Source organism: Lichenostomus cassidix, chromosome 6, assembly GCF_008360975.1.
Source record: "Lichenostomus cassidix isolate B80296 chromosome 6, HeHo_3.0, whole genome shotgun sequence".
Taxonomy (NCBI): Eukaryota; Metazoa; Chordata; class Aves; order Passeriformes; family Meliphagidae; genus Lichenostomus; species Lichenostomus cassidix.
The window spans coordinates 3964139-3988445 of record NC_139487.1 but is presented as its reverse complement, the minus strand read 5'-3'; the positions used below and the strand labels follow the sequence as shown (position 1 = coordinate 3988445).

Here is a 24307-nt window from a genome sequence, read left to right as displayed (position 1 = left end):
AGGTAGAGAGACAGTGGCCGTCCAAAGGCGGCTGTGTGGCAACCTGTCCCCCTGGCAATTAAGGAAAAGCTCTGCAAAGCAGCCAAAAATTATGGGCATGATTCCACATACTTTCATTCATTGCTCCAATCCATTTTACAAGCAGAAACTAAATGTCCAGCAGATATTAAAGACCTCATTGAATGTCTCCTCACAGGAGGTCAACAAAAACTAAGGGAAACCACCTGGAGAAAGAGGGTGCAAATTCTAATTGGCATGTACAGAGACAATCACGAGCTCCAACATCTGACTCCAGATTGTCTTTGTGGAATGGGGGAGTGGTTCAGACCACATGACCAAGTTGCCACAATTCCAGCTTTGGTGCATTGCGACCTAACCATGGCAGCACAACAAGCACTTAAATCGATTCCAATTTGGCCCGAAGCTCAGCTTCCATATATGTACATAAAACAAAGATCTGGTGAATTATTTGTGGACTTTAGAGATCGTCTTACTGCTGCTGTGGAAAGACAATTAAAAAATATTGAAACCCAACAAGATGTGATTATTAACACTGCCACTGTCAACACCAATTCAAAATGCAAACAAATAATTAATTCCCTTCCCCCTGATGCCCCAATTACTGTTTCCCTACTAATTGATGCCTGCTCTAGAGCCACAATTGAAGTCAATTCTAATACATCTCATGAAACTCTAATACATCTCATGAAACTCCGAAAGCCTTCCCTACCACTGAACCAACGCCCCAAGACAGCCCCAGAAAACACCCCAAAAACCCTTCATGTGCCCAAGGCGTGGCCAGCTGGGCCACTTTGTGCACAATTGCCCTGCTCTTTTCCCAGTCTCTAATCGTCCTTCTCTGAGTCCTCCCCTCAGGGCAAGTTGCACCTGCCATGCCACCTGCAGCGCCAACCCCAATGCAGACACCCTCATCTGCCATCGCTCCACACGGCCCACAACCGATTGCGTGGAAACCTGCGCCTGTGTCCGAATTCCAACCAAAAAACTGAATGACCAGCGCGGAGGAGCGACACGTGCAGAAACAAGTGCCGCTTCTGTTGTGACACACCAACTGGACATGACAGATACAGACTCCTCACACCTCAGCTCTTCCAACCTGCTCGCATGGTGGACAGAGAGAGTCAACACCTCCAGGCCTTATTTGACTTGCCAGATACGTAATAATGGCACACAAAAATCTATAAGGGGCCTTGTAGACACTGGCGCAGATGTCACCATTTTTCGCAACCCGTTTGGCCTGATCACTGGCCTCTGCGACAAACCACCCTCCCTATTGGAGGAGTGGGAGGTCAGTCACCCGCCCACCAGAGTGTAAACCCGATCACCATCACAAATTCACAGGGAGTGCCAGCGCACGTTCACCCATATGTTATGGACGTGCATTTTAATCTTTGGGGAAGAGACTCTCTGTCTCAATGAGGGGCCCAGATCCACATCCCATGCCAACACCAGGATTTTTAAGTGGGGTCACTGAGCAGTGCGCCACCCCACGGTTGAATTGGCTGACTGATGATCCCATGAGGGTAGACCAGTGGCCCATGGCGGAAGAGAAATTAGTCGCGCTCGAGTCCCTCATTGATGATCAGCTTGCCAAGGGGCACATTGTTCCAACTCACAGCTCCCTTTTGAACTGATCATATTGGGAGAAAAACAATTTACTCATGGACTCATCTATCAGTGGGACTCAAACTTAAAAGATCCTTTATTGATAATTAAGTGGATTTTCCTGCCACACCAGTTGCCCAAAACATTAACCACACCCATGAACTCTCAGCCAAAGTCATCAAAAAGGCAAGGTTGCGGCTGAGGGCTCTTGCAGGTCTTGATTTTACATGGATTCAATTACCCTTTTCATCAGACGATTTGGAATTCCTTCTCAAATTTTGTGAACCATTGCAATATGCCTTGGAGGGCTTCACAGGGAAAATTCAATCCGGCCACAAGAAACATAAGTTGTTTAACACAAATTTTCGGCTTGTTCAAAAATCATTCCTTTCAAAAAATCCCATCAAAGGTGCTTTGACCATTTTTCAGAAGGCTCTGGAGTTTCTCACAAGTCCGTAATGACTTGGAGAAGCCCCACGACACAGCAATGGGAGGCCGATGTCGAGGTGGTCCAAGGGTCACCTCAGGTTGCGGAACTGGCCGCTGTGCCCAGAGCCTTTGAGAGATTCCCTCAACTTTTCAACCTTGTCACAGACTCAGCATATGTTGCTGGAGTCACCCTCAGGGCAGAAAATTTGGTTTTAAAAGAAACATCAAATTTGACAGTGTTCAACTTGCTTCTGAGGCTCACAGAAGCCATCTCCCATCGGAAGCAGCCGTACTTCATTATGCATGTTAGGGCACACACAGACCTGCCAGGGCCCATCACCAAGGGCAATTGAAGAGCAGACATGCTTGTTGCTTCAGCCATCACTCCCAATATAACTGATACCTTTATGCAAGCAAAGTTAAGTCACCAATTCTACCACCAAAACAGTGCAGCCCTGGTCCGGATTTTCGGCATCACTAGAGACCAGGCCAGAGCAATTATTTTTACGTGCTCCAGCTGCTCAAAAGATCAATTGCCCGCGCACCTCTCAGGTGTGAATCCCCGAGGTACTGAGAGCTGGCAAGTGTGGCAGACAGACGTCACTCACTTTCCTGAATTTGGGAGGCTGAAGTATGTGCACGTGTCAGTAGGCACGTTTTCTGGACCCATGCACGCTTCAGCGCAAGCAGGCGAGAAGACGAAAGATTGTATCCATCACCTTTTACTAGCCTTCTCCAGCCTCGGAGTCCCACAACAGATAAAGACAGACAATGGGCTGGCATATACGTCCACCTGACTTCAACAATTTTTAAACAAGTGGGGAGTGTCCCATGTAACGGGCATCCCACACTCGCCCACTGGGCAAGCAACCATTGAGAGAGCACATAGGACATTGAAAACAGTCCTAGCGTGGCAAAGAGGTGGCAAGGAAATCAACACTCCCTGTTGCGGTGGCCATTGCACATCTGAGTGACCCAACCCCATGGGGGAGAGATGGGGATGGCTCATGGGCATGGTACACTCCCAGGACCCCCTGCTCTCCAGGCTATTTGGAATGCACCAAGTTTGACAGAGTTTGACAGCTACTCCTCTCCCCCTCCCCTGATTACAAATATAGATTAAGTTCTAGAATATTCTCCTTTGTTCTTGTTAAAGCTAATATTTGGTTGGTGTTCTTTATATGGTGTTGATATCCCTTTGGTTATATGCGTTGTCGTTCAAAAATCCCCCTTTCCCCATTAACTCCCCTAGCCTCCTTCCCTTTCCCCTCCTACTATAAATGCTGCTGTATGAAAATGCTCGGGGCCCTTTTGTTGCCCCCTCCAAGCCCCCTCCAGCTCCCCTCACCTTTCATCAAAAAACCCTCCTTGGAGCACCGACAAATTGGACTGTATCTCTCGCTTTCTTCTGCGACCCACTGACAGCATTTGAGCTCCCTCAGGGCCCCAACCACCCACTCCCACAGTCTCTCCCTTCCACGAACCCCTGGGTGGTGTGGCACCCACAGACAAAACCCCAACAACTCCCCAAATGAGGTTGGGCCAAACCCTTTTTACCATCAATTTTTTAAATAATTCATTCGATGAGCCACTTCCTCCGGTCTTTCGCCACTTTGCAAATGATAAACGCACAAAACTAAAGGTCCAACCACCTGTGCTCGTGAGAGGCCCTGAAACTCTTTTAATTCAAGGACCTTTTCCACTGGTAATGTGGGGGCGAGGGTATGCCTGCGTATCGACACCCGCATGTCCGAAATGGATACCCAGCAAGTGGGTAAAGCCCTATGCCCCGAAAGACAAAAGCAAACAAGTACATTTTGCTTCCAAGAGAATCAAGCCTGACTCGAGGATGTTGTTTTTCCTTTGATGGAAGAACAAAAAGAAGAAGCCTGAAAACCAAATAATGGTACCCCCTGAATCATACCTATCAGAATTAATTGCCTTTGATTTCTCCACAGACTCCCTCCCTTGAGCGCTCCAGAGAATTTACCCTTTACCTTCATTCCCAGAGCAATTGAAAATGAAGCCTAGAGACTGGCAAAAGAATCCCAAAGCTCCCTTGCCATCCAAAACCTTATGTTCTGTAGTTTGCTGATCTTTGTGTTTTACCTTAAAGGTTTGCGATAGAGTCGAGTGCCCCAGCAAGGATGAATCCCCACAGTGACATCCTTCGCCTCACCTGTCTCACTGTCGTCCTCACGCTGTCCTGCAGCTTCATTGTCCCACAGCCAAGGATGAACGTTTGGGCCACCCTGGCGAAAACCCTAAAGCAGGATGGACTTTGCCCAGCAATGGACCAAGCAGAGAACCCAATGGCAACTTGCCTCATTGGGATTCCCCTGCAAAAGGGTATGTTCCCATTTGCAGGAACATACCACAATTATCCAGACCCAGTGTCCTCTTGGGATGAATGGGTGTGTCAACTTCCATCTAGTGACGTGGAGCCCCAAGAATTAAATCTATTGGGGTCCACTCAGGCACGATTTTGTGTCAATTTTTCCAGCTGGTGACACTACAGCCCTGAACCTGTGGAAGAGGCTGAGGAGGATGAAGAAGGCATAGATTTGCAACCACTACCCTTCTTTCACATTCAGGCTGATAAAAAATATAAAGCACCCTCCTGGTGAAATTTTACCGCACCCAAAGTGTCACAACCCACCGCTCACTCCAAGACGCTACCAGCTGGAATCTTTTTCATTTGCAGCAATAGAGCCTGGGCAGGAATCCCAGCTCACCTCCAAGGAGGGCCGTGCACCCTAGGGAAGCTCGTGACTTTCACGCCAGACAAGGCACTGCTCCTAAATTGGAAGAATTCGGTCAAATCAGCACGCCCAAAAAGAAATGTAATCGAATTAGACGACGGATGTAATGATACAATTGTGACCTGGCCCAAGTCAAAGTGAATTGCTGCGTCGATCCTGGTCCCGTGGGTTGCAATCATTAAAGCGTTGGGTGACATTAACAAACTGGAATGCTGGCTCGGAAAACACGCAAGGCTCACCTCAACTGCCCTAAGCCAGCTCTTGGAGGATGAGGAGGCCATAAAACACGCAACTTTGCAGAATAGAGCTTCTATTGATTTTCTCTTGCTTGCCCATGGGCACGGTTGTGAGGACTTCGAGGGAATGTGTTGCTTCAATTTTACCACCCATGGCCAAAGCATTTCCTTGAGGATCCGAGTAATCGAGTCCCAGGTAGGTGGACTGAAAACAGAGACAGAGACTTGGTGGGGCAGCCTCTTCCAAGGCTGGGGATTCTCGAGCTGGGCAGCCTCGGTTGCCAAATCAATCACATGGGTTCTTTTAAGCATTTTCCAGATTATTATCAGCTTAGCCCTTTTTAAAGCTTTATTTATTAAATACCTCCTTTCTCTTCTCTCAAACAAGAAAGGGGGAGATGTTGCTGTGGCCCTGGCTCAGCTGAGCGTCCCTAGCCCATTGCACAGTGGCAGTGCCCCCAGGACGAGTCATGGGAGTAAAGCAGCCCTACAGTCAGAGTAACTAAAGGGGGTGCTCCCAGAGAGCCTTGGAGTGAAGCTATTGGCCCTATGTAATGTGCTCTTAATATCTATATAGGCACCAAATCTCTGTCCCATGCAGTGTTTCCCTTTTTTAAATTTTTAGTCCATATTTCATATGGCAAACTCCCGTCCAAATAAGATTCAAAATCTTTTAGAGCATTTTAAGGAGTGTCACTCAGAGTCCACCCAATCCTGTTACAGTCCTATCACACTTTTTTCACCACCTCTAACCTCTGTTAATCAATTCCATTTGCTAACTACCAAGACTTGGGAGGAGCAACAAAATCAATCCCGAGGCACATTCTGCCCTTACAGAACCAACAAACCTTCACACAGGAGAATTTTTTCCTGATCTTAGTGCCCTAATCCCACACATCTCACCTTGACAAAGCTCCTATTGAATGCCTGAAGATCATTTATTTGAGTGAGATAATCAGGATAAACCAAATGCAAAGGTTTAGAGTCATGACTCTTCTGCAGCCTAGGGGCTGAAAGGAAGAAAAAGGACCCAGAGGTGTGTCAGATCCCTCTGAAGGTTATGCCATGATCTTCTGGCCCTTCTAAATCCTTACCCAAAATTAACCTTGACAACTTTTTTTGATGTCTATCAGATGGTAAAAAAGTTTCAAAATTTTATCTTGTTCTCCACTGATTAATTTTTCAAGTTGTTAGCAGGGAAAGCCAGCTCATAATCAATTATCCAGTTGTTGGACACTTTATGAAACAAAACAGGTTTTACAGGAAAGGTGAAATGTTATCATAGAATTGCAGAATGTCTTGATTTGGAAATAATCCATGACATTTTAAAAATAAAATTAATTTACAGAAACTGTAATAGCTGAAATGTATATTTGATCTATTTCTTCCTCTGACAGCTTCTGTGGGAACTAAAATACATGACATTTTCAATTTCATATTTATTCAACCATTTCTATCTTGAAAAAAATTTCCCTACCATAAAAACTTACTCTTTAAATTATTACTGATTTGCACCTTATTTAGTTTCTTCAGTAGCTTATGCATGAGGAAGAACATAAAATACAGTGTATTTGGACCATAATGAAAGCAGCAATTCTCATTTACATGAGTTGTCATGAGGCTGCCTTTAGATTTTTAATATTTGAGGAGATTTAATATATGAAACTTAAATATAAATATCAATTGCCATAATACTGAAAGAATGGGGCTTTTTGTGTATGAAAAACTTCTTCACTGGATTAGGTTGCTAAAAGTTTCAAGTCTTAAAGTAGAAAAATTGTTGCATAAACCAGCATTTTTAATTTTATCTGTTGGCTAGATTTACCTCACACACAAAAATCCCCTAGGAAATTTTCTTCACTTCCTAATGAAACTCAAAAGCTTAAGTGAAAATGCAAGGAGAGAAGAAAATTTAGTTATAAGAAAGTCATGGTGACATTGTGTTGCTTCGGCTTGATTAATCTCGTGTCTTGGTTTCCCTTGTCTCAATGAGTTCAACCTTAATTTTCCTCTACTAATTCAAATGCTTCATTGCAAATATGTCAATAAATACCCACTAACATTTGTCTAACACAGGTAATTTATTCCATTATCACTAATTTCATAAGCAATATTCAGCTGGGAATAAATAATTTTAATTTTGGCAACCTATAGAGTCTTATCTTCTCTGCACTGGGAGTGAGTCAGACTGCACACTTCAGTCCATGTGTCCTACTGCACTGATTTTATTACTAAAATTTTCCTAAATTTAAAGGCAGTTTGGTGATTTCTCAGTCCCTGGCACCCCAAGGTCACCCCTGTGTTGGTGATGACAAATGTTTAAAGGGTGCTGGAGAATGTCCCCAGTGCTGGTGGCACTCAGTGTGCCCACGGCACTGCTGAGCTCAAAGGGATTTGTTGGAAGCTGGGAAAAGCTCTCCATTAAAACCATTGTCCACAGGGAAGTGAAGAGCAGCAAAAGCTGCAGGAATGCAGCACATGCCAAGACAAGCAGGGTGTGTTGACACAAAGCCTTGGTGACAGGGTGAAGTGACCTCTCCTGCCATGTGTGAGGCCAAGGTCACTGACACCCCTTGATCTCAGCATGGCTTTCACCTCTGACAGAGATTTTCCCTTGCTGGGGCTTCCAGAGGCTGGATGGTGCCATCCTTATCCCAAGGGAATTCTGCTCTGGACCCACCACTCAATACTGAGTTTTGTCCAAAGAAGGTGAATTCAGCTGAAAAGCTTTCACTTTGCGATAAATTCACCATAAATACACGGAATCTGTTTGCAGGTTATGTTATTGAGGATGTGATTTGCTTCACCTGGGATTTGCCTTTTCTCTAATCATTCCTCAGCGTGCAAAAATCCTTTCACTGGAGCACCAGTGTGTTTGGCACTGGGAACAAACACCTCCATGGACACAGGACACTGGACACAGCCTGCACCACATTGTTGGGAATGCAATGGGTTCAGCAAAAACCAGGATTTGCTGCATAAGGAAGCTTCTCAGAAGTGCAGTATGATGTTTAAAGAAATAAAGAATATATTACTACAGCATGGAAATAAAGCAGGATGTTGTGAGGTCACACACATCAGTGATTTTAATGTTTTTTGAGGGAATGAGAAATACAAAGAAACACTTTGTGAAATTATGTGAGAAATACACACACAGGAGAAAGGCAGTCAGCCCTAGCTCATTCCTTCAAAAGTACTTCAGTGAAATTCTTTACAAATATGCATGATTATTTTCACCTCTGTCTACTTTTAAAAGTATTCTCAGGTCTTTATGGACACCACAGCAGCTGTGTGGGGTTGGAGCATCTTGCCCTGGTCACTCCCCAAGGATGGGATCTCGCTGCCCTCCAGTGGCAGCAGCCTCTGGAACAGCTCCACATTTTCCTTCTGCTTTTAGCCCCTTTAGCTCAGATACTTACAGAAATTATACTAAATAAAGCTATTTCCAGGGAGGGGTAGATCTGCCAGTGCAGCAAGACTTCACTCTGCGAAGAAGATTTGCACCCAAACTTCAGCACAAAGTTATATCACTGCAAACCCTGTTTGTTTTCTATGATCATATTTTCATAGATTTCTTTTAAGATGTTCTATGAAACAACTTTGCTCTTCCAAGACCACAAAGGTCATCCTTACTGTCACCACTGCTGGTTCCTAGCAGGAATCCTGCTGAATCCTGACAGGATTAGCCCTCTGTATGACTTCCTTGGGATCTGTTTTGTAAAGGAGACTGAGGAATGCTGAAAAAGAAAATTTGATGCTTTTTAATACTAAAGATTTTTGCATTCAGCTCTGTTCTTTCCATGTCACCTTCTATCCCTATAACAGGACTTCAAATGAAGCTGTACTGTGCTCTGAAATAACGAAAAGTACTTCTGGAAAGAAAGAATCTATGTTCCTTTTTAATTTAGCTAAGAAACTTAGCTTTGCTTTTTTACTCTCTGTAGCTGAGTCCCATCTACCCCCTGGCAGTACAGAGTGGGGAAGAGCTGGAGGCATCCTTTAGGATATCAGGGACCATGGTGGTGTTGCCACCATCCCTTCATGCCTGGGAGAAGACAGGAGGGGTCCTGCTGGATCCATGGCTTTGATAGAAGCCAATCTTATCCAGTTAAGGATGGCCTTTTCTAGGTGCAGTTCCTTTTTATCACGCAAATCACTTAATCTTAAAAGAATACCCTAAAAACAGGTGGCAAAGTGTATCCAGCATGACCTGTGGTATATTTTCTCTCCGTGATGACTTTATTTCCACCAGGCCTTTAATAATTTGTATTTACACTGGTACTGCAATGCCTTTTGCCTCTCATCTTTTCATCACATAACCAACAATAGAATAAAAACCTGTTAGCAATTCCTACCTTCATCTAAAAATATGTTGATAGCACCTTGTGGCCCTCTCTTTCTCTATTTCCATGATTATTCTGGTTCAGCTATTGTCCAACCATGCCTTGGACATCAGTATCTCTTACAGATCTTTCAATGCTCTGGGGGCTGCAGGTGAGACAGAGAGAACTGCAGATCTGAAACATGCTGGAGAGATCTTCTCCCAGGTTGGAGAGGAGTCAGGAAAATAAGAAAAAGCCATAAAAACTTCTTCTTACAAGAGTAATTTTGGCAGACAAAGAGAATTCGTTTGAGGCTCACCTGACATTTCTAGGATACTAATCTTTTGGCACAACTGTCACACCAATTTAATCTGGTTTAGTATGGGTGCAAATTGGAAACTCTCTTGATGGGTGGCAGGAGAATCCTTACCAAATAGCCTGATCCCCAGAAGTCAATCCCTGCATCCTGGAACAGCCACACCATGAGCACATGTCCACAGAGGTGTTTGGGAAGATCTCAGTGGTCAGTCCAGAAGAGCTCTGTGAGCTGGATCTCCTCATCCGGATGTCTGGATCTACCCTGTGAAAGGAAAATCCTCCCTAAATCACTTCCTTGGCATCGGTCTGGAGCTTCAGGAGAGGGATCAGGTTGCACAGAATGCACCTTTGATGCAGAGCAGAGCCCATTTGGTATAAATCCTGCAGCAGTGCTGGGTTAGGACAGACCACCCCCCGAGGACCATGGAGCTGCACATGCGTCTCACCTGGCTGCTCCTGCTGAGCACCGCTCTCCTGTGTAAGCCAGGTACTGCCTCTGAAATATTTTCATGCTTGCAGGAAAAGCTTACAGACAGAATTACTTACTAAAGCGGGCTGTCTTGCTGGGAAGTGGTGGCAAAGATTCTCCTCAAATGTTGCTGATGAGTTTTGTGCCATAGAATTGATGGTTTGATTTGTCTTCAACTTCAAAGATTCAGTCCAAATCCATAGGTTATATCTTAAAGTACATGTATTTCAAAATATATTTCAAAATACATAATACAATACATGTAATATATGTAATATAATATTAAGATGTTATATTTCAAAATATAACCAATGAAGTTTATGGATTTCAGAAGGCTGAAGAATATTGCTTTGTTTCTCTTCCGTGAGAGGAATAGTTTGTGGAAAATGCTCTCTAAATGTTCTTTTTCTAATATTCTGGTTTTAATTAAAATCATTCTATTTTATGCATTTTAAAATGTAGAGAAAGAAAGGAAAAGAAATACAGAACAGTTTGCCAGACCCAGCTGGAAATGTACTCTACTGCAGTGACCTGTTCCTTCCAACTTCAAACAAAAACCTCAAACCTCCCTTATGCTCTCACCAGTTTGAACGAGATACTTTGAAATTTGGTTATTAGCATAGGCACAATAAAAAATGTCTCTCTAATCCTCCAAAAAAGAGATGATTTCACAGAGCGTAGATTAAGGACTGGCTGTGCTGACTTACAAAACAAGAGTATGACGCATTACTTCAGGGCTAACAGGTTCCCTTCTCTGCCACAGCAAGTGGAACCTGGTGGAACCAGCCAGATAGGGACCCAAACTTAATATGGAACAAATTGGCAGAATGATTTAAAGACAAATTTCAGCCCAAAGGTAAGAGATGTGCTCCCTGAGTGTGACCACACCTGGCAGATGTGTGGAGTTCCCTGAGCCAGCTCTGGGTGAGCTGCACCGCAGCAGCACAGCCAGGGATTTCCTACCCTGGTAGATCAGACCCTGCACACAGCAGAGCCACGGGGATGTGAGTCTAGACATTAGAGATTCAGCTACACATAAACAAATTGAGATTTCACTGTCAACTTTTGCTTTAGTTTCATCAAAGCCCCAAGTGAGACTGCAGTCTGGAGGGCACCGATGCGCCGGCAGGGTTGAAGTTTACATGCTGCAAAATGGGGCACAGTCTGTGATGATAATTTCAGTATGAACAGTGCCAAAGTTGTGTGCAGAGAACTTAACTGTGGCCAAGCTGTCTCTGTCCTGGGACAGTCTTACTTTGGCCCCAGTGGAAAAAAAATCCGGTTGGATGGTGTGCAGTGTAGAGGAACTGAATCCCACCTTTGGGACTGCTGGCATTCCGGCTGGGACAGGCACAACTGTGGATCCAATGAGGATGTTGGTGTCATCTGCTCAGGTAAAAATAAAAACAATAACAAAAATTTAAATTCAAAATAATCAGTCAAAATCTCTTTGGACTATCCTGTTCACCATAAATGCAAGAAACATCAGAGTAGAGCTTGGAGATCAGGCCAGGGCTGAAATGTGTGTGTCTGGGATGCTTCTTGTGTTTAGGTCTGAGTGACTGAGGAGCAAAAAGGTGTCTTGGACAAAATAATGAGATTGGACAGCAAGCCCTGAGTATGAAAATAGTGGGAAGCAGGTAGTTCAGGACTACTTTGTCAACATCTGGTTACAGGCAACCTCCAGGATAAGAAAAGCAAAGAGTTAAGAGAAGATAGAGACCCATCCAGCTGTGAACCAGGCACATCTGTGTGGAAACAAAATTAATTCCTGTCATAAATATATAATAGAAATAACTGCCCAATAAAGTAAATGTTTTATTTCTTTTGCTGTTCACAGATGCAGTGCACTCCACAGTTGCACCAACAACAGGTAAGGCAGAATTTTTCAGACAGGAGTCAATTAGCTCTCCAGTCTCCCCAAATGGTCAGAGACTAATTTTTAACTCAAAATCATGTGATTGCAGCTCCTTGGCAGACAGTTTTCTAGAAATGCACATGCCCTGAATTACAAGTTACTGCTCCAAATTATTATTTATTCATCCTCTGCAACATTATTTCTGTTCTTTGCATTGTTAATACAAACTGTATTTGCCACTTATCTACTAATAATTAGTGAAAACACGAGGCAAGTCTTTGCACTCCAGGTCTAAGTTTCTGATTGTATTTTTTTACTGTTCTGAAATAATCACAACACCCTGGAAACCTTAAAGTATAGACTCTAATCATATTCCCTGGGGTTTCTAAGTGTTGAGTTAAATAAGCTCTTCATAATACAGAGCCACAGAGGAGCAGGTGCTAAAATGCATTTTTCTATTTTATAGAATCATAGAATTGTGATTATATATTTTATTGTGTTACATGAAACAGAGAAATTAAAAACTGGTTCCCAAAATCATTTATTCTTAAGGTTTTAACAAAGCAGCAACTGTGACAACTACCACAGAACCCCTGATTTCTGCTGGCAAAGGCAAGAACAAAAAACAAGCTGCAAATGTCATATGTGGAAATTTTCCAAAGAACTGTTGCACCTCTAGTAGTGAAACAATGCAGTTAGAAACAACACAGGGATTGACTGCCTTTATTAATAAATATTAAATTAGGTAATTTAATAAATGAGGAAGGTAATTTTTGTAAGCAAAAATAAAAGGCTGTGCAATGACTCTCTGTCCCACAAAGCCCAAATCTATCATCGAGACATCCATTTATGTGTTCACTCCTAATTGCTGTCAATCTCTCTCTGCTTTCTATTTCCTCCATGGTTCCAGTTGCATCATCTGCTGCCACTACTGTCACAGATGAAACTACCACATCAGATGCCGAAATCTTAACCATCTATGATGAAGGTAAGAACAGCCATTTTACATGTGCTTTTTAAAACACTCTTAATTTGGGTTTTCAGCTAAATTAAGATGGGACCATGTAAATCTGTAAATATTCGTAGCAGACAACTCCAAATAAAACATCTTTGTGAAGGAAAAAGCCCTTCACAGTATCTTCACTTGAAGAATATCATCCTGTCAGGACATAGCAGGATTACTGTACTTATTGATTAATACCTTTATAGCTTGCAGCTATAAAGAATACACTCATAAATTTACAAAGCCAAACTGTCCAGATCATTGTAATTTGGGGTGTTCAAGATTCATAAAAGCTCTGGAAACATTAAGGCATTTAATTTCCCACCCTTTCAGCCTCCCCTAGCACAACTGCCTCCCTCCCTTCCCCCACAGAGCAAAGCAGAACATCAGAAACCCCAACCACACCTCACACAGGTAAAGGGCATTTGCACAACATGCTTATAGTCAATCTTGACAAAGTATGAGCTCACCTGGTTTTGACCCAAATTACCACATTTCAGAGGCTACAATCCAAGTCTCTTTTCCTTCAAGGATATAATCAAAATCATATCAGCAATCATCAGCTCCATTTTCTGTCCCTGATTGATGCTTTTCTCCAATAATGTATTTCTGCAACATTTTCACAGTCCCTTCAAAACCCCTGTAATTCCTCCTTTGCATTCACTTCAGTGAAGGAAAAACCTAAGACAGTAACTACACCAGGAATCCCAAGCACAGCTTACATAGGCAAAGTTAGAATTGCTAAATTGATTTGGAGCCTAGGTGAGTTCAGGAACAGCCAGACTGTATGGAAAAAATACGCAAAGAAGTTTAATAAGGAGGGCTATGAACACATTGCTTCATTTTCCTGTAGCTAAGAAGATAAAAATCCAACTAATAAATATTTATTTATTGTGGTGAGAGAGACTTCACACTTCTCTTGCAAAATGACAAAGGCAGACAGTTTAATCAAAATTTAATTCTGGTTCCTATTCATGTTGGGCAATATCATTCTTACTGTGTTTTCCTCCAAACATCCACAGATTGCGACACAGAAGACGACTATTATTGGACCACAACTGCCTCAGCCACTGATGGCTGTGATGAACCATCAACAACTGCAGCACCACAGTCTACAGAGGCAGAAGGTAAGGATTTTGTTGTACACTTTGCAAATTTTTAATGAATGAACTGCTTTAATGGGTCTATGAAATAATTTCTCAGATATTAAAAAATCTTCAAGCCAGAATTTCACCAAACAAGACCATTTTGTGTCAGACATCAGCTGAGCTGGGACTTTTCTCTCCACCACGTGCTGTCCTACCTCCTGTTCTAATAAAGCAGGAATTTATACCATTAGTACCTTTAAACCTCTATGAAAACCTCCCCTTAGGGAGATGTTTATGTACTTTGCCTCTGAATTGACATGTAATAGATCACAAAAAAAGCTCTGGACATGCTATTCAAAAATCTTTTTTCTGATTTTTTTCCTGCCAGTCATTTCACTTCCAAAAGAATAGAAACAAAAAATATCCTTCTTAGAAGACTATATCACAGAGCTTTGATCAGATTTTGCTACTTGCCTTGCTTATTCAGACAATTTTGTTTTACGTATAGTCACTGGGATAGGGTTGCTATTCAGTGGTTAAAGGGAAAAAAATGGCTCCTCATAGCTCTAATACTTCATTAACTTGTACGTATTGCAGGTAAACTGTGTTGAAGTCTCAGGAAAATTAAGTGCTCACTGATTGCCTTGATTATATTCTACACTTAACAAAGAAGTTTCTTTGAAGAGATACAGACATTGATAATTTTCTTTTATTTATTTGCTGAAAGTGCAAAGTGGCTGTTCAGCTGTCTGTAGGAACCCCACATGAATACATTAAAGATTCTTGAGACTGTTACTTAATTAGCCCATTATTTTCTGAAAAAGTGCCCCTGAAGATCTCTGATTGCTGATCATATTTCAGATGATTGAAATACTTAATTCACTTAGAAACTTTAATGGGAAAGTGCCTATGCCCATAAAGCCAATTTTAATATCAGCTGAATAACAACAAATTCAGTTCTGCCTGCAATTCAGGACCTGGATCTGAATAGAGAATTTTTACTCTGCCTCTTTCTCACTATTCTCACCGGGATTTAGACAGCTAATGCAGTCTTAAAATAGTCTTAAACTTCCTATTTAACACCTTTCACCATCTTTGATGAATATTCAGCACCTGGATCAACAGGTTAATTAGCATTTTTTCTCAATTATCTCATATTTGGTAGTCCTGTCTATATCTTGGGGACTGACTAAGCACATTGCTGCTGGCAGCTCTTTACATCCAGTTCTGCAGAAATAAATGCTTGTCACAGTGCTGGGATGGCAGGAGCTTTGATCATGATCAGCAAAAAGAAATTAAGGACAAAGAGTCCTAGGAAACTCAACAGGATAGATGTGCATTAGTTGGTTACAAATGGCTGCAGGTGACAGCAGAGGTCCCAAAATGAAAACCTCATAATTCCTGCCCCACCAAGGGGTGAGACAGTTGTGTCACTTGGTGCAGTTTATGACGGCCACAAACGAGGAGGAACTCAAATTATGTTGTTAGAGCTGCCTCTGATTTGTCTCTCTGAAAGAAAAATACACTCCAGGCCCATAAAACTAATTTGGAACTTCAGGTGTCTGAAAGGCTTTTCCCCTGAAAGGCAGAGAAATGTTGTGTGAGTTCCCAGCTCTCAGGAATGAGCCTGGGCTGAGGAAATAGCTCTGCCACTGTTCTGGGGAAACAGTGTTGTGCCAACCATCTGTGGTGCCAGAGGGTCAGCAAGGATGAGGAAAGAGGCTGACCAGGCAGAATTTAGGGATGGGAAAGAAAAAACAAACCCAAACCAAATTCCTTTAGATTGCAGGGTATCCCAGAAAAATTTGGTTCTGTCACTATTTTATCACTATTATATATCAGCGTTCCTAACCCTGATTTCCCATAAATAGAAAATGCTGTAGGTCTCAGAGGAAAAGCATATACTTAAAATGCAGACTATATTTAATTTCACCTTTTCTCTCTGTATTAGTTAATACAGCATTTCTCTGGTTTATATGCTATGGGTCTCGGTGAAAAAAATATACATTTTTAAATGCACATAGTATTTAATTTCATCTCTTTCACAGAAACACCTTCTCCTAGTGTTGAACCTGCAGCAGTTACAGCTTCTAAGTGAAATAGCATTACTCTGGCATATATGCTATTAGTCTTGGGGAAGAAATATACATTTAACATGTACATAAAATTGAATTTCACCTTTTTTTTTTCTCAAAGCAACACTGTCTCCTAGTACTGCACCAGCAGACACTACTACTAGTAAGGAATACAGTGTTACTCTGGCTGACATGCTACAGGTCTCAGAGCAAAAATGTATGCTTAAAATACAAATATTATTTAAATTCATCTTTTCTTTCTCACAGTGAAAGCATCGACTGCTCCACCTGCAGACACTACCACCTGTAAGTAATAAAGTGTTACTCTGTTTTACATGCTATGTGTGTAGGGGGAAAAAATACACATTTAACATGCAGACAATATTTAATTTCATCTTTTCTTTCTCACAGTGAAAGCATCGACTGCTGCAGCAGAAGACACTACCACCTGTGAGTAATACAGTGTTACTCTGGCTTACATAATCTGGGTGTCAGGGGAAAAAAATATACATTTAACATGCAGAAAATATTTAATTTCATCTTTTCTTTCTCACAGTGAAAGCATCGACTGCTCCACCTGCAGACACTACCACCGGTAAGTAATACAGTGTTACTCTGTTTTACATGCTATGTGTGTTGGGGAAAAAATACACATTTAACATGCAGACAATATTTAATTTCATCTTTTCTTTCTCACAGTGAAAGCATCGACTACTGCAGCAGAAGACACTACCAGCTGTGAGTAATACAGTGTTACTCTGGCTTACATGCTATGGGTGTCAGGGGAAAAAATACACATTTAAGATGCAGAAAATATTTAATTTCATCTTTTCTTTCTCACAGTGGAAGCATCGACTGCTGCAGCAGCAGACACTACCACCTGTGAGTAATACAGTGTTGCTCTGGCTTGCATGTTGATTTGTCTGCCATGCTCTGATTACGTATTGACTGGCTCCCTGTCTCCATCATAATATAATCTCAAGGCTTTAACTGTTAGAATTGGAGATAATCCCCATTGCCTTTCCTTTTGCTTCCAGACACAATAAAGGAGCAAAAGGGAAAGGAGAAATACTGGCCCTGATGAAAGTACTTGGGAAAGGGCAAACTATGTCAATATAAACTCAGATTTGCACTTGATCATCCCATTCCCAGAAAAAAGCACATCTTTTCTCTGCTTCCCAGAGCTGCATCCCAATCACTGCACAAACTGGGAAGTGTTTCCCCTGGGAATGGACAGGTTCAGTGCCCGCTGAGGTGCTGGCACAGCCCTCACCAGCACACAGCACTGTGCAGGCACTGCCTGTTAGAAACTTTACCCATTAACCCCAGCAGCCAAAGTGGTGTTTAACAAACAGCCCCAGGTTTCCAGGGCCTTTCCCACAGCAGCTCAGAACCTGGCAGAGCAGCACAGGGACGTGTTTTCCTCCCACTGAGGCTGCTCCCACTGCAGGCACTTTGCCCTGGACAGCAGCACCATAGTCCAGCCCTAGAGTGGGACCTGCAGATCTCCTGGAGTTTGGGTATTTCTCACCTTTCCAGTGCTGTTAAAATAGTTTTTAACCGACAGTTTTGTTTTCTCTCATTTCCCTGAGCAGCCCCTGCAGAAGACACAACACCTAAAGCAGCAGAAGAAACAAAACCTGAAGCAGAGGAAGACACAAAACCTGAAGCAGAGGAAGAAACAAAACCTGAAGCAGCGGAAGACACAAAACCTGAAGCAGAGGAAGAAACAAAACCTGAAGCAGAGGAAGAAACAAAACCTGAAGCGGAGGAAGAAACAAAACCTGAAGCGGAGGAAGAAACAAAACCTGAAGCGGAGGAAGAAACAAAACCTGAAGCAGCGGAAGAAACAAAACCTGAAGCGGAGGAAGAAACAAAACCTGAAGCGGAGGAAGAAACAAAACCTGAAGCGGAGGAAGAAACAAAACCTGAAGCCGAGGAAGAAACAAAACCTGAAGCAGAGGAAGAAACAAAACCTGAAGCAGAGGAAGAAACAAAACCTGAAGCAGAGGAAGAAACAAAACCTGAAGAAGAGGAAGAAATAAAACCTGAAGCAGCGGAAGACACAAAACCTGAAGCCGAGGAAGACACAAAACCTGAAGCAGAGGAAGACACAAAACCTGAGGAAGAGGAAGAAACAAAACCTGAAGCAGAGGAGGAAACAAAACCTGAAGCAGAGGAGGAAACAAAACCTGAAGCAGCGGAAGAAACAAAACCTGAAGCAGAGGAAGAAACAAAACCTGAAGCAGAGGAAGAAACAAAACCTGAAGCAGAGGAAGACACAAAACCTGAAGCAGAGGAAGAAACAAAACCTGAAGCAGCGGAAGAAACAAAACCTGAAGCAGAGGAAGAAACAAAACCTGAAGCAGCGGAAGAAACAAAACCTGAAGCAGAGGAAGAAACAAAACCTGAAACAGAGGAAGAAACAAAACCTGAAGCAGAGGACGAAACAAAACCTGAAGCAGAGGACGAAACAAAACCTGACGCAGAGGAAGAAACAAAACCTGAAGCCGAGGAAGAAACAAAACCTGAAGCAGAGGAAGAAACAAAACCTGAAGCAGAGGAAGAAACAAAACCTGAAGCAGCGGAAGACACAAAACCTGAAGCAGAGGAAGAAACAAAACCTGAAGCAGAGGAAGACACAAAACCTGAAGCAGAGGAAGAAACAAAACCTGAAGCAGAGGAAGAAACAACACCTGAAGCAGGAAGAAACAAAACCTGAAGCAGAGGAAGAAACAAAACCTGAAGCAGAGGAAGAAACAAAACCTGAAGCAGAGGAAGAAACAAAACCTGAAGCAGAGGAAGAAACAAAACCTGAAGCAGAGGAAGAAACAAAACCTGAAGCAGAGGAAGAAACAAAACCTGAAGCAGCGGAAGACACAAAACCTGAAGCAGAGGAAGAAACAAAACCTGAAGCAGAGGAAGACACAACACCTGAAGCAGAGGAAGAAACAAAACCTGAAGCAGAGGCAGAAACAACAAAACCTGAAGCAGCAGAAGACACAAAACCTGAAGCAGAGGAAGAAACAAAACCTGAAGCAGAGGAAGTAACAAAACCTGAAGCAGAGGAAGAAACAACACCTGAAGCAGAGGAAGAAACAAAACCTGAAGCAGAGGCAGAAACAACAAAACCTGAAGCAGCAGAAGACACAAAACCTGAAGCAGCGGAAGAAACTACACCTGAAGCAGAGGAAGACAAAAAATCTGAAGCAGCGGAAGACAAAAAACCTGAAGCAGAGGAAGAAACAAAACCTGAAGCAGCGGAGGACACAAAACCTGAAGCAGCAGAAGACACAAAACCTCAAGCAGCGGAAGAAACGAAACCTGAAGCAGCGGAAGACACAAAACCTGAAGCAGCGGAAGACACAAAACCTGAAGCAGCGGAAGACACAAAACCTGAAGCAGGAGGTGTGTATGATTTTTGTATACTGGTCAATAAATATATTTACTCAATAATCACCTTATGCAAGCTATTACTACCCACCCCTTTGGCAGCTCTTGCTTTGCCCACACAATAACGGAACAGATACTGACGTGTGGCTTTTCATTTCTCTTTGACAGGCCCAGGGAACAACAGACGCCCTCAACGTCCTCGTCCCAAACCAGGGAACAACAAACGTCCTCAACGTCCTCGTCCCAAACCAGGGAACAACAAACGTCCTCAACGTCCTCGTCCCAAACCAGGGAACAACAAACGTCCTCAACGTCCTCGTCCACAACCAGGGAACAACAAACGCCCTCAACGTCCTCGTCCCCAGCCAGAGAACAACAAACCCACTCAACGTCCTCGTCCCCAGCCAGAGAACAACAAACCCACTCAACGTCCTCGTCCCCAGCCAGAGAACAACAAACCCACTCAACGTCCTCGTCCCCAGCCAGAGAACAACAAACCCACTCAACGTCCTCGTCCCCAGCCAGAGAACAACAAACCCACACAACGTCCTCGTCCCCAGCCAGGGAACAACAAACCCCCTCAACGTCCTCGTCCCCAACCAGGGAACACGAAACCCACTCAACGTCCTCGTCCCCAACCAGGGAACAACAAACCCACTCAACGTCCTCGTCCCCAGCCAGAGAACAACAAGCCCCCTCAGCGTCCTCGTCCCCAGCCAGGCAACAACAAACCCCCTCAACGTCCTCGTCCCCAGCCAGGGAACAACAAACCTCCTCAACGTCCTCGCCCCCAACCAGGGAACAACAAACGTCCTCAACGTCCTCGTCCACAACCAGGAAACAGACCCCCTCAACGTCCTCGTCCCCAACCAGGGAACAACAGACCTCCTCCACCCCATGGCTCCCCAGGACGCAGACGTCCACCCCATGGCTCCCCAGGACGCAGACGTCCACCCCATGGTCCCCAGGACGCAGACGTCCACCCCATGGCTCCCCAGGACGCAGACGTCCACCCCATGGCTCCCCAGGACGCAGACGTCCACCCCATGGCTTCCCAGGAAACAGACGTCCACCCCATGGCTTCCCAGGAAACAGACGTCCATCCCGAGGCTTCCCAGGAAACAGACGTCCATCCCGAGGTTTCCGAGGAAACAGACGTCCATCCCGAGGTTTCCGAGGAAACAGACGTCCATCCCGAGGTTTCCGAGGAAACAGACGTCCATCCCGAGGTTTCCGAGGAAATAGATCTCCTCGTTCCCGAGGATACCCAGGTTACAGGAGAAGAGCCTAGAGAAGCAATAGTGATGACATTGTTTTTGTCATTGCCCCCCAGTAATACTGCTTTTCTGGCCATGGCATGATGTTGATCAACTCTAGATCTGTTCATTGTGTTTCATGATCTGCTGCTGATTTCTTAAATATATATTAGTGGGTGTAAATCTAAGGGTATTTAATCTTAACTGTACTTGGGTTCCTTAATTTCAGATCTTTCAGATCTATACAGCAGATCTGTAAAAGCCTAAACTTCAATAAATTCTCTCAGTGACAAAAAATAATTGGATCAACTGCCTGCTTTTTCTCATCAAGATTTTGATTCCCTCTCACAGTTTTTCCATTTCTGCCCGTTGTACCAAATAGCTCAAATATTGGGCATTTAAGGAAGATTAAGCTTCCTTACAGGTGCACAAGTCACACTTCTGCTTTCTCAGCTTACAGAGACACAAATCAAAAGAAAATATTTCTTGTAACCAATGTCTGGACAATTACCTTCAATAGGAACTTAAAAATATTTGGAAAAAATATTGCACACATAGTGAGGTATAATTTCTGCAATAGATACAAGCTATTATAATCTTCCCACAGGTCAGGTTTTATTAGCGATGATTAGAGCTATTAAAATATTATCCATCTAAATTTACTTCTATAAACATATGCTTCATCCTTTTTCTTTCAAGGCATGTTCAGTTTATATCACTTTGAGCCAAGAAAGTGTGTCTTCACTTTAATGATAATTTGTCCTACTTGGAATGACTTGGTGGGAAAAAAGTGAAAATTACTCATTTTCAGTTCATGGTACAGAAAAATACCTTGCTGACTGCAGAACTGTACAGAACCACAGCAGTCATCTCACGGGAAAAGATAGATTGTTTTGATAATCGAGTCAACTTGGCCTGAGTGTGAAAAGCATATTTATGGCAAATACTCGGTTTCCATAAAATTAATATCATGAGCTGCCAAGAGTCCAGAGGCCATGCTACTTAACAGGAAAAGAAATCCACATTTGTCAGCAACTTTTATGCTTCATCCTTTCAAAGAAAGGGAGTAGAGTCATTCTGAAGCTCATCTCCTCCATGACTAACTTAGCCAGCTCTCAAATGCCCAAATCCTGCAAGTCTCCCATGAAGTCTCCAGGTCGAATCTCTTACCTAAAGGTTCACTGCCAAAGTCCTCATCCAGCCAGAGAAATGCAAACAGAGCATTTCCAGAAGCCAAAGGGAATTCAAATGCTGTGCAAGATCTTTAAACATTTATTCATTGCCTCCATACGCAAAGGCAGTGTAAGTATGTTGTCAGGATGGTGACAGTCGCATTCAGAATCCTTACAGTGAGTTAAAAATCAGACAGAATTGTTTTAAAGAAGGCAAAGGTCTGAGATTAGAAATACACTATCATTACAAATGCACCATATATGAGTTTGCTTACAAAAGAATATGGTTTTGTAAAAAAAAGAAAAAAACCATGAAAGAAAAGCACCTGGCTGTGTTTCAAGAAGGTCTTGACTTTTCTAGGAAACTTGAAGTCCTGTTTGCACAGCTGGGGGGTTTTTGTCATCCTTTTTGAACTCTAGCAACATTTTAGGTATGTTTCCATTTATTCCAACAGTGAAATATTTTGTATCCATATGTGTGGAAGTGAACACATCTGTAATGTGAAAAGGATTCAAGCAGACATAGATCACACTCAGGGTATTATAAAGCACAGAATGAGTTTTACTGAGGAGCAGATAGGAAACCACTGGAAGGCACAGGGTTAGAACCACAAGTTGCTTTTTTTGCCCAGCTTTTCTTCAGCAAATGTCTCAAATCCCTCTGATAGTGACAGCACTGCTTGGCAGAAACTTGGCTGCAGCAATACCAAAGAATTTAACATCATGATGTTCTACAGGATTGTTTTATTACCAATTTTTACAACTCTTCAGTACTACATATTCAGAATTTGCACTGTGTCGGTCACCTCAGAAGAAAATATTTGAAAAATGCTTTATTCTAAACTTTAAACACTATTTTTCTCTCTACACAGAATCCCTCATTGAAGCAGAAGCCAAAAAAACACCTAACCTGCAACAATACAACTTCTACACTCTGGTGTTTGAGGTTTTAATTTCAAATATCCTCATTGTGCTAGCTGTGATACTAAAACATCACAAACACCAAACACAATACAGCTACCAAAATATCCAGAGCTCCTTTTAACTACTTCAGAAGATTTTTAATTAGCATCAACTCCTATTCAGATTTGTCACTGAAAGAGGGGGAAAAAATTTAGAATAAATTAATAAATTAACAGCATTGGAACCCAACAACACTCAGAAACATATTTCAACTTCTTTTGCAATTAAAAAAAACCACCAAAACCCCAAAACCTTTCAACTTAGTACTCTATCTTAAGTCATTGAGTTGAAAAAGCGTGTGTCAGCCTCAGGGTAGCCTTTATACCTTTACAGGTAAAAAGTACAAGACAATTAAAGTCCTTTTGTCTTCAGAAAAATAAAATCCTTTCATCTTTCTGAATCAGTTTGAAACTGCACCTGGCAGGAGTTAAGCTGAGGGACAACTACAAAATGTCTTTTCAAAGCAGATTATCCTCTCTTCAAAATCTCCTCCTCTGGGCTTACTACTATCAGGATCTGCCAGTCTTCAAAAGACATCAGTTTTCCTGGAGAACAAAATACTAAGCAGACTAAATAGACACTGGATTGTACATGCCTGTGCTGCTTTTGAGCAAGCACTCATTTCCCCATCAATAGCTTCTGCCAAGAATGTCTGTGCACCCAGCTGAGGGGCTCACCACAAAGCCTCTAAACACTTCCATTTACACGGGACACCCAGAATCCAAGAGCAACAAACAGAACCATGTTTGAAACTCGACCTTTCACAGAAAAGAGACTTAAGAGTCATATTCCTACCTCCCAAATGTCAGCAAAACTGATCGCAATGGGTTAAAGAAGTGTGATGCATTAAGGAAACTTCTCCGGTCTTCTGGAGCTACCCCAGCACATCCTGTCTGGGAATGACATCCATGAGAGGAAGCATGAAGGAAGTAATTGCATTTCTCAGGATAATGAAACGTAGATAAATTCTGCTGACTACACATTCATTTCAGTTGCTCCTGCACACTCAGGTACTTTAGGACAAAATAAAGTATGAAAGTCTTGTTTTAGGTTTGTCTTAAGGAGCCTGGATTCCTAATTTAGGTGCCTGTAGAGCCAACAAGGCTTTCAAGAACCCAAGCTGAGTTCACATTTCCCCATCTCTTTACAGACAGCTCCGTAAACTGTCTAAATTAGGCAATGACAATAAAACCTTCCTCTCAGATGGAATAATAAATGTCTTCAACAGGAGTGCCATTAAAATAAAACAAAAGCACAAACTGCATTCTCTTCTACTGATAACACATTTCACATCAAAAATTAATACAACCAAAAAAAGTGAACTGATTACATGCAGG

The 24307-nt window shown here is 42.7% G+C and overlaps 1 protein-coding gene across 1 annotated transcript in view; it reads left to right on the top strand.

Annotated features, from left to right (window-relative positions):
* The window catches only part of LOC146435071 (uncharacterized), a 97032-nt gene extending 76092 nt beyond the window's left edge, over positions 1 to 20940 (top strand). Inside the window, exons 6-12 of the mRNA XM_085064508.1 lie at positions 16454 to 16492; positions 16598 to 16636; positions 16743 to 16781; positions 16886 to 16924; positions 17782 to 18695; positions 18844 to 19596; positions 20140 to 20940. Of these exons, the coding sequence (XP_084920634.1) occupies positions 16454 to 16492; positions 16598 to 16636; positions 16743 to 16781; positions 16886 to 16924; positions 17782 to 18695; positions 18844 to 19596; positions 20140 to 20940 (2624 nt within the window). The remainder of the gene's footprint in view (positions 1 to 16453; positions 16493 to 16597; positions 16637 to 16742; positions 16782 to 16885; positions 16925 to 17781; positions 18696 to 18843; positions 19597 to 20139) is intronic.
* The last annotated feature ends 3367 nt before the right edge of the window (positions 20941 to 24307 follow it).